The following is a 10,867-nucleotide window of genomic DNA, read 5'->3' as shown; positions in this document are numbered from 1 at the left end:
CGGCGTCACCATCAACCATCATAGCGTCTTTTTCCGTTTCCGTCTTCGTGGGCTTTAGGTCCATCTCGAGGAGGCCGTCTGGGGAAGAAGAAGAAGAAGAAGAAGAAGAAGAAGAAGAAGAAGAAGAAGAAGAAGAAGAAGAAGAAGTAAAGTGGTTAAGGGAATGAAGAAATATTAGTCTCTCTCTCTCTCTCTCTCTCTCTCTCTCTCTCTCTCTCTCTCTCTCTCTCTCTCTCTCTTAAAATACTGAAAGGCATAACAAAAGTAGACAGTAACCTCTGTACATCAAACGAAAACCAGTCTAGAAATAATGGATAGAAACTAAAACTGAAGAGATAAAACACATCTCATGGTGGAAATTTCTTCACACACAAGATATGTGACCCATGGAACAAACTGCCACCAGAAGTTGTAAACAGCAACATTGTGGAAGAGTGTAAAAGAAAGCTAGACAAAATCATTAGAAGAACACTGTGAATGAACAGTAAAACCTGCTCCTAGAGATATGTGAGGACATGATGTCCCCTCGGATGGACTAATAAGTCTTTGAGACATCCTAATCCTTCTAACTCCTTGTAACTCTCTCTCTCTCTCTCTCTTTCCCCTTTAATAGTAAAAAAAGTATAAGCAAAAAATATGATTATAGCGTCAGTGACCATAGGTTTTGCGACGACAGTTTACGTAAACAGATCAGTTTTGTAGAAAAGATATTTGAAATGTCTTGTTGCTAGCAACAAATAGTGATACGTTATTCATTTCCGAAGGTGGGTAGTGTAGTCAGTGCACCTCACGCAGTGCACTGTAGGCATTGCTTAAGCTTCTTTGCAGCTTCCCTTCAGCCCCTAGCTGCAACCCCTTTCAGTCCTTTTACTGCACCTCTGTTCATATTCTCTTCCTTCCGTCTTACTATCCACCCTCTCCTAACAATTGTTCCCTAGTGCAACTTTGATTTTTTCCTCCTGTCACACCTTTCAAACCTCTTTACTCTCAATTTCCTCTTTCAGCGCTGAATGACCTCATCACAGGTCCCAGCGCTTGGCCTTGGCCTAAATCTTATATTCCATTCCACAACCTACAGTATTATTTGATAAGAAAGTTGCCGCATTCCAAAATATATCACCTCATTACTTTTGGTATTTCCTGTCTAATTACTTCTGTCGTATGATCATGGCTCCTACAGCAATAATTTCATACGTTCATTGAAGTCCTATAGTTTGCATAGTGCAAGGAAGGTATTGGAAGTGACATACTGGCTGGGTGTTGTCTAGTTTATTACTGGCTCCTTACTGAATATAGGCACAGAATCTTCGTGGTTGTTATCAGCTGGTGCTAGCCGCAATGTAGTTTCTACACACAGACAAAACATAGATTATGTTTCGGACACCTGTGCTTGTCGACAGACAAACAGATGGCGATTGTGAGAGACAGTATAAACGTACAATGATAAAACACATATGTCAATGGAAAGGCCAGGAAATTCCACATATGGACAGTTGCATGAGATTCAAGACAGATTAATAAATACAATGCAGTAGCATAATATATGTGAAACGGCGAGACGTTTTGCGTCTTCACAAACAGAAACATACATACAGTTTGATACAGAAGATTTGGTGGAACATTATAAGTACATGACCGGAATGCTTGTATGGCAATGCAAGTAGCGGTGATTGTACATGAATCGAGACAACAGTGGTTAGAGAGAAATAGACAGGGATATTGTATGGTAGAAGTTGCGTTCCTTCGAGCGATCGCCGCAGACGCACGAGAGAGAGAGAGAGAGAGAGAGAGAGAGAGAGAGAGAGAGAGAGAGAGAGAGAGAGGGATACTTTGTTGTCTTGTTTTGTCCGATGGCTGATTCACACGTACGTGTGCCCATAGGACCGACATGCGGTCCCTTACAATAATTATTGCAATGTTAATTTAACCTTTCTAAAACTCTGGCTTTATCTCTCTTTCATTTCACTATGGCAGTCAGGTGACTGTGTGCTGTCATTGGCTGTTCTAAAAAAGTAAGTACAAGTTCATTTGTGCGTGAATCCACCTCTGTAGTGGGGAATAAAAGTTTTCAGTAATTGCTTTTAGCAATGAATCACGTCATTTTTCCCACAATAAGGTACTTCTTCTGGTGCTCTGGTGTGCATCAATATTACTTTAGGTTCTGTGCAGCGTCCTTCCGGCCCTTAGCTGCAACCCCTTTCATTCCTTTTACTGTGCCTCCGTTCATATTCTTTCTTCCATCTTACTTTCTACCCTCTCCTATCAATTGATTCACAGTCCAACTGCGAGGTTTTTCTCGTTACACTTTTCAAAACTTTTTACTGTCCATTTCCGTTTCAGCGCTGAATGGCCTAATATTCCCAGCGCTTGGCCTTTGGCCTAAATTCTATTCTACTCTCTATCAGTCAGTTAGCGTTACAGAGGCGTCATATGTTTATGGTTCATTATACTGTTAACCCTTTTGGTCAACAGGCCTTTATGAATCTGGTCCAGAGCCAGACCAGCGGTAAGTGATATTTACCTGATATTTCGCTTCGTTCGTCTCTGCTATGATGCTCTCCTAGCTTTCATTGTAGAGCAGATTACCAGTTCTTGATTCAGGTATGTTTAAAAACTCAAAACTTAAAAACAAGGAGTGGAATTTGAATGACGTGGTAAAAGGACATACAGTGAGTGAGGAAATCGCCATTCTCTGGTTAGGGTAAAAGTTGATGGTTTTGCCCCACAAGGAACTTCTTTCCTCCCCTTTACTAATAGCCTTCTGCAGTCTTTCTTACACACTTCTATCACCTTTATATCATCTATGGATCATGGAGTTTTGTCAAGCTCAAAGCCTAAATTACCCTTACTCTCTATCTCTCTCTTGAATCAAGTTCTTATATGCCGGTTGATGCAGTTGATGTTCTCTCTCTCTCTCTCTCTCTCTCTCTCTCTCTCTCTCTCTCTCTCTCTCTCTCTCTCTCTCTTTTGTCATTTATTTGTTAAGGTTCGTTTAGAGTTACCACAGAGAGACCTCAGGATATGGTTTGCCATAAGGATCTTAAGAACGAGAGAGGCTCTGTATCAGTTCCTCTGGAAGAGACACATATGCTTACTGGCAACAAAAAGTGTCATTAGTCAATAGAGAATTCCCAAACGAATCTTATTTATCTTCGTCAGAGTTCTTTCGTGGGAATTTATGTAAACATCAAAGGCCAGTTTATTAATTTATTCACAACAATCAACAAAATAAGAGAGCAGTAAAAAAAATAAAAAATATACATGAGAAATTCATCTCCATTGGAGAGACGTATAAACAGATTCTAATGACTAATATCACATCTTAATTGAGACAATCCAGCGGTTTGTCAGGTATGTGCAAAAAAATACAGTATTTTATCTACACAGGCATCTTACATATCACTGAAAAACTGTACAGATCATATATACTTATGAGGAAATAGGTGTTATACAGATATAAGGAATTGTTTTTGTATATAGTCACTCAGTGCATTCATTCTCAGTGTCAGTCGCTGTGCTGTCAGTGTCAGTCACTGTCCTAACTGGAATAAAGATTCCACAGTCTTTGACGTAGCATTTCGTAACTGGTTCCAGCTTAGCAGCAGCTTTTATGACGTGAAGACCTTGCTTTACGAAGCCGACAACGTCGAAAATGTGGTCTTTACTCCTCCCTAGGATGAAGTGAAACTTGGTGGAGGACTTGTGGCCCACGACTGCACCCAGAGTCTTCATGCCCTTGTACACAGTGGTCGTACAACAGTCTCCGAGGTCTGGAACTATGGTCCCGCCCTTGGAGCCATCAGGCTTATGGTAAACTCCTCCACTCAAATATCCCTCTTTGTCCTGGAAGAACCTGGTGTTCCTGAAGGAGACGTCCTTCTTCCCAGAGCCCATCAGGAACATTTGCTGCTCCAGAGGGCCATCCGCCAGTAACTGGATGAACACTCTTCCTTGCAAGGGCTCTCCGTCTGCCTCCAGTTCCAGAAACACTGTCTTCTTGCGATTTTCCAGCAACGTTTCCATGAATTTGTACTAGAGAGGAAAGATGGCATGATTTAACAAGTGTTGTGTTGAAACAGCTAATATTTCCTCTTATTACTTTGGCAATTTCTCTGAATTGTATTGCTCTGGCAGTGCAATGAAAATTTAAACCATTTCAGATAGAATAGACGCATTATGAACACTAGAAACCCAGTAACTAATTTTCAAGCAAAGACTGAAGTCCTGAGACTTTTTATACATTATTAACTTTATATAAAAAGCTGTCTGAATATTGGTTGTTTCCATATTCTTCCCCTGAAAAGGCTGCATTTGTACTTACTGGTAGCGTAACACCATCACTAGGGGACTTTCCTTCATTCAGTGCATAGAGCAAAAGTGTTTGGTCTTTGAGAGCAACGCGGGCCCATCTGTGTCTTCCGTTCTCTTGCAATGTTGCATAAAGTGGTTCCCTTCCCTCGGCTAACCTTTTGATCTCCTGGAAAAGAGAGGTACATTCTTACAGTCTTCTTCTAGCTTTTTCTCGCCTGGAATTCACATTCCAGTCTGTGTGTGTGTGTGTATTTGAGCTTGTCATCGTAATCATTTATGCCTAACTGTACTTATACCTGCATGAACTCTGTATATTATTTTTTTTATGAAAACTCTACTTGTTTACTAGTTTATATGCTTACTTGCATGCAAATGTGTTCTTAGCAATAAATATCAGCAGTGGAAGTAAGTTCGAAATCCATCATTATTGTTATTACATCTTATTGTGATTCTAAATGATTTCTTCCTCACCATTCTGAAATGTTCCACCATTATGGGACGTGGTGACGTCAGCCTTTCTTTTTCCTGGGTGATGATGGCCTTCAGCTCCTCTTGGAAGTCAAGAAGCCCTTTGCAAGAACCTGCCATCCCTTCCAGAGCATTTGTGGGACGAAATGAATCTGTCAACTCTTTTAAACGCCCTTGGGCCTTCCTCACTTCCTCGTCATTTTCCTCCCTTTTGCCTAGCAAGAGAGGTTTGAGTTCTTCTAGCAGGCGCAGATGACTTCTCTCCTGAGTGCAGTGTTTGAGACAGAGGTCATGCATTCCATATTCCAGTTCGAAGTCGTCCTTCATGGTCTCGATCTCCTTGAGGACGTGGGCAGCAACCTCTTCGTACTTCGTTCTGATCTTATCTATGGCGTCGGTAAGCTGGATGACCCTACAGGAGCCCCTAGGGAGAGTTGGATGGTCTAGTACTATGCAGTTTTCACAAACCCACGAACTGCAAGAGAGGCAGAACAAGACTTTGGGGCTGTCATGAACGACGCACTTCTCGAGGTCTTGCTTGTTGTGATACTTGGAGAAGTCAGCAGACAATATAGTACTGTTCAGACCACCAATGTTAATTTCTTTGATTCCCGCATAGCGACTGGCTCTTAATAGCTGGTAGTTCACTTGTGGTTCGAGATCCTTGATTCTTCGTTGTTTTTGAAAGCATTCAGGGCAAGGTTTTTCACCCTCAAGCAATGCCTCTGTGCAAGGAGTGCAGACTGTGTGCCCACATACAAGGCTTTTTGGGTGGCATTCATCACTGAAGTTGCTGGAACATCCTTGGCACCTGAACAGTGGAACCAGCCCCTGAAACAATAAGTGGACATTTTTAAAAATTCTTACGAGCATACAGAACCTTCAGCTGTTATTCTCTCCATTAAATAAGGACCTTATTCTTTAATTCATCGATCACTCTTCTACAAACTTCAATCTGTTCACTCTTTGTTGGTATGTCTTTTAGGTGGAAGCTAAAATTCCTTTACAGTTGCACACTTCCTATTTTATTCCTGTAGGATACCGGAAGCGTTTCCTCGTTTATGTAACTTATTCTTTGTAAAAAATTTCAAGTACTTTTTATCCTCAAATCCTAGCCATAAACTCAACACATTACATTCGTTTCTATTACACTGTATCCACTTTCATTACCATATATTACTTAAGACTGTTTGAATACTAGCCAATAACCTAAATCGTGACTTGGTTTAAGTAATCTTTATTTCCTTATATTCTGTGTATCCTAACGTTATTTTTACTATTTCCCTTCCTATAGATATTTGAGGATCTCGTCTGTTAAGCTAACTATTGTTTACGTTCTTCTTCGCAAAATGATTGTCTTGAATCTTAGACCAAATCTCGTTACATGTTGTTGGTCATGTGTAGACTTTTCTTCTTTTCATTTTCCGTTATTACTGCTGTTATTATCATCATTCATTTGTCTTCCCTGTTTCAGGAGTAACATGACGTTTTCAAAAAGTATCATATACAAGAATTAAAGTTCCCAAATATACGTCTTTTCGTAAACTATTGCCAAGCCCAGCGTTGCGTGACTCCGCTGATCAGACGCCAACCAGTACCAAGAACTTAGTACCATTATTATTATTAAATAAATAAGAGATACATACTTTATGCCTTAAGAAGTGTAAAATAGTATAAACATAAGGCTTCAATAAGCTACTCTAACCTGTCACTATATAAATAAAATATCTCCCAGAGAGTGGTTTGAATGTCTGAAGTATATCGGTTTTTATCTTACCTCAAGGCAGGGTTTCCTCGTATCCTCAGGAATGTCCATGTAACTTAGGAACACCGTCTTGGCACAACCTAACATTTGATCGAGCACCATGGCTAAAGCAGCCATCTTGCCGTGTAGTTCCTCTTCTCTAAGTGTTCATAGTTTTAGACGCTCGCGCGCACACACACACACACACGAAGGAGAGATATCGTATACTCTCTAGAGTCTAGACCGAGTGAGGAGCGTTGATGCATGAGCTGAGGGACCTGCGCTGATAACTCATGCGCCATGCTCGTGTTGACGTCAGTGTTGGAATCTGTTAAACCACGTTACGTAGAAGGAATAATTCTTTTTCTATCTAATTCTATATACTGTATACTTTTAGCAATCTTTAAATAAAAGAAACATATATAACAACTCATAGGTAGGTCTAGGAACCTATAAATCGTCCGAGATAACCGTTTTCTGTTGAAAGAATGCCGGTAACTTAGCCGATTACGTGACATTGTGCAACATTCCACCAAATGCTATTGATAATACTTGTTGCATCTGGTCGAGAATGATCTTTATATATGATGATGTAATCGTAAGGTTGTCCATGTCAGAAATTATATATATATATATATATATATATATATATATATATATATATATATATATGTACATATTTATATAAAGAAAGGGAAAGAGAGAGACAGGATTTTTAATTTAATTTTATGCTGCATTTGCTCTTTAAAAAGTTCGTTGTGAAAGCTAGGAATAATGGAAGGATTTTTTTTTCAATCCTTTATTCTGTTCTAATTGCTAATAACGCCGAATGGTAGAATATGAGGGCAGTGTTCTCAAAGTGTTCTTAGAAACAATTTTATATATTATTATTTGCAGGGGTGTTATAATTATATAAGGAATATAAATTATACTTAAGAGATTTTCCTCAAAGGATTATCTTCTTTTAAAAGAATCGGAAGGTCTTCAATTGCCTTACTCTTATAAAGATATATATATATATATATATATATATATATATATATATATATATATATATATATATATATATATATATATATATATATATATATATATATATATATATATATGTATATATTCACAGTGACCTCACAACATCTCGATTTCACAGTATTGTCGGGAATGCTTGTCACTCAGAGCCTAAAGTCAAACAGGAAATTAGTTGAAAAATTCTCCTTCTTACATTATGCTCATTTCCCATTTGTATATATATATATATATATATATATATATATATATATATATATATATATATATTCGTTAAAAGCAATAATTGCTTTAGTGGCACCAATAAGTTTCTTGCAGTTATCTTCACACCGACGGAGTTTTTTCCGATTCTCGTTCGTCAGTTTCTGGTGAAAGATTCGCAGACTTCCTTCTTCCATTTATTGATCTTTGTCGCTACAGCTGTTTCGCCTTTATGACATTATCAAGCAGTACTGACTTACAATGAGGCCTTTCGACCTTTTAAATCATATATATATATATATATATATATATATATATATATATATATATATATATATATTATATGTATATGTATATATATATATATATATATATGTATATGTATATATATACATATATATATAATATATATATATATATATATATATATATATATATATATATATATATATATGAGAAACAGAGATGATAATAATAATAATAACAATAATAATAATAATTTATATTATTATTATTATTATTATTATTATTATTATTATTATTATTATTATTATTATTATTATTATTATTATTATTATTAGCTTCAAATGAGCCATAAACTCTTCAGCGCCATCTTCGACCGACTTCTTATTCTTGAATTCATCAATTTCCATCAAATCATCGGCTTCACCATCAGCCAACATGGCGTCTTTTTCCGTTTCCGGCTTCAAGGGCTTTAGGTTCATCTCGAGTAGGCCGTCTGGGGAAGAAGAAGAAGAAGAAGAAGAAGAAAAAATAAGTGGTTAAGGGAATGAGGAAACATTAGTCTCTCTCTCTCTCTCTCTCTCTCTCTCTCTCTCTCTCTCTCTCTCTCTCTCTCTCTCTCTCTCTCTTTGCCTGTTTGTCCGTCTCTCCCTCTCCCTCTCTCTCTCTCTTAAAATACTGGATGGCGTAACAAAAGTGGACAGTAACCTCTTCACATTAAACGAAAACCAGTCTAGAAATAATGGATAAATATCTAAAACTGAAGAGATACAACACATCTCATTGTGGGAATTTCTTCACACACAAGATATGTGACCCATGGAACAAACTGCCACCAGAAGTTGTAAACAGCAACATTGTGGAAGAGTGTAAAAGAAAGCTAGACAAAATCATTAGAAGAACACTGTGAATGAACAGTAAAACCTGCTCCTGGAGATAAGTGAGGACATGGTGTCTCCTCGGATGGACTAATTAGTCGTTGAGACATCTTAATCCTTGTAACTCCTTGTAACTCTCTGTCTCCCCTTTAATTGTAAAAAAAAGTATAAGAAAAATATGTTTATGGCATCAGTGACCGTAGGTTTTGCGACGACAGTTTATGTAAACAGGTCAGTTTCTGTAGGAAACTTATGGCTGCTTAAGATGTGTTGTTGCTAGTAACAATTAATGATACCTTATTCATTTCCGAAGGTGGGTAGTGCAGTCAGTGCACCTCACGCAGTGCACTGTAGGCATTGCTTAAGGGTCTTTGCAGCGTCCCTTCGGCCCCTGGCTGCAACCCCTTTCAGTCCTTTTACTGCACCTCTGTTCATATTCTCTTCCTTCCATCTTACTATCCACCCTCTCCTAACGAATGTTCCCCAGTACAACTGCGACTTTTTCCTCATGTCCACCTTTCAAATCTCTACTCACAATTTCCTCTTTCAGCGCTGAATGACCTCATCACAGGTCCCAGCGCTTGGCCTTGGCCTAAATCTTATATTCCATTCCATTCCACAACCTACAGTATTGGTTGATAAGAAAGTTGGCGCATTTCAAAAAATATCACCTCATTACTTTTGGTATTTCCTGTCTAATTACTTCTGTCGTGTGATCATGGCTCCCACGACAATAATTTCATAGGGTTATTGAAGTCCTATACTTTGTATAGTTATTGCAATGTCAACTTAACCTTTCTAAAACTCTGGCTTCATCTCTTTCATTTCACTATGACAGTCAGGTGACTGTGGGCTGTCACTGGCTGTTCTAAAAAGTAATTACAAGTTCATTTGTTCATGAATCAGCCTCTGTAGTGGGGAATAGATGTTTTCAATAATTGCTTTAGCAATGAATCACGTCATTTTTCCCACGATAAGGTACTTCTTCTGGTGCTCTCATGTGCATCAGTAGGACTTAAGGTTCTTTGCAGCGTCCTTCCGGCCCCTAGCTGCAACCCCTTTCACTTCTTTTACTGTGCCTCCGTTCATATTCTCTTTCTTCCATCTTACTTTCTACCCTCTCTTATCAATCGATTCACAGCCCAACTGCGAGGTTTTTCTCTTGTTACACTTTTCAAAACTTTTTACTGTCAGTTTCGGTTTCAGCGCTGAATGGCCTAATAGGTCCCAGTGCTTGGCCTTTGGCCTAAATTCTACATGTTATTCTATTCTCTATCAGTCAGTTAGAGTTACAGAGACGTCATATGTTTACGGTCAATTATACTGTTAACCCTTTTAGTCAATAGGCCCTTACGGATCTGGTCCAGAGCCAGACCAGTGGTAAGTGACATCTACCTTATATTTCACTTTGTTCGTCTCTGCTATGATGCTCTCCTAGCTTTCATTGTAGACCAGAGCACCAGTTCTTGATTCAGGTATGTTTAAAAACTCAAAACTTAAAAACAAGGAGTGGAATTTGGGTGACGTGGTAAAAGGACATACAGTAAGTGAGGAAATCGCCATTCTCTGGTTAGGATAAAAGTTGATGGTTTTGCCCTACAAGGCACTTCTTTCCTCCCCTTTACCAATATCCTTCTGCAGTCTTTCCTACACACTTCTTTCACCTTTATGTCATCTATGGATCATGGAGTTTTGTCAAGCTCAAAGCCTACGTTACCCTTACTCTCTATCTCTCTCTTGAATTAAGTTCTTTTATGCCGGTTGATGTTCTCTCTCTTTCTCTTTTTTATTATTTATTTGTTAAGGTTCGTTTAGAGTTACCACAGAGAGACCTCAGGATATGGTTTGCCATAAGGATCTTAACAACGAGAGAGGCTCTGTATCAGTCCCTCTGGAAGAGACACGTATGCCTACTGGCAACACAAAGTTTCACAAGTCAATAGAGAATTCCCAAACGAATATTATTTATCTTCGTCAGAGTTCTTTCGTGGGAATT

At 38.4% G+C, this 10,867-nt stretch overlaps 2 protein-coding genes across 3 annotated transcripts in view; both read right to left on the bottom strand.

The window, feature by feature from the left end:
• Window positions 1-10,867, bottom strand: part of LOC136855421 (uncharacterized) — a 31,816-nt gene continuing 20,949 nt past the window's right edge. The window contains exon 9 of one of the 2 annotated variants that reach the window (XM_067132421.1): window positions 1-78. In XM_067132421.1, the coding sequence (XP_066988522.1) occupies window positions 55-78 (24 nt within the window). In that variant the 3' untranslated portion in view covers window positions 1-54. Of the gene's footprint in view, window positions 79-8,382; window positions 8,490-10,867 lie in introns of those variants that run through there. The other variant, XM_067132422.1, reaches the window with a different exon arrangement.
• On the bottom strand, window positions 3,194-6,811 carry LOC136855419 (uncharacterized). The gene is made up of 4 exons (XM_067132418.1): window positions 6,557-6,811; window positions 4,783-5,610; window positions 4,322-4,477; window positions 3,194-4,032 (listed from the first exon to the last, which is right to left on the bottom strand). Exons 1-4 carry the CDS (start codon window positions 6,659-6,661, stop codon window positions 3,481-3,483), a joined length of 1,641 nt encoding a protein of 546 aa, XP_066988519.1. The 5' UTR covers window positions 6,662-6,811; the 3' UTR covers window positions 3,194-3,480.

This window comes from Macrobrachium rosenbergii, chromosome 31 (genome assembly GCF_040412425.1).
Source record: "Macrobrachium rosenbergii isolate ZJJX-2024 chromosome 31, ASM4041242v1, whole genome shotgun sequence".
Lineage (NCBI taxonomy): Eukaryota > Metazoa > Arthropoda > Malacostraca > Decapoda > Palaemonidae > Macrobrachium > Macrobrachium rosenbergii.
Note: the sequence above shows the minus strand (reverse complement) of the source record. Positions and strands in the feature narration are given on the sequence as shown.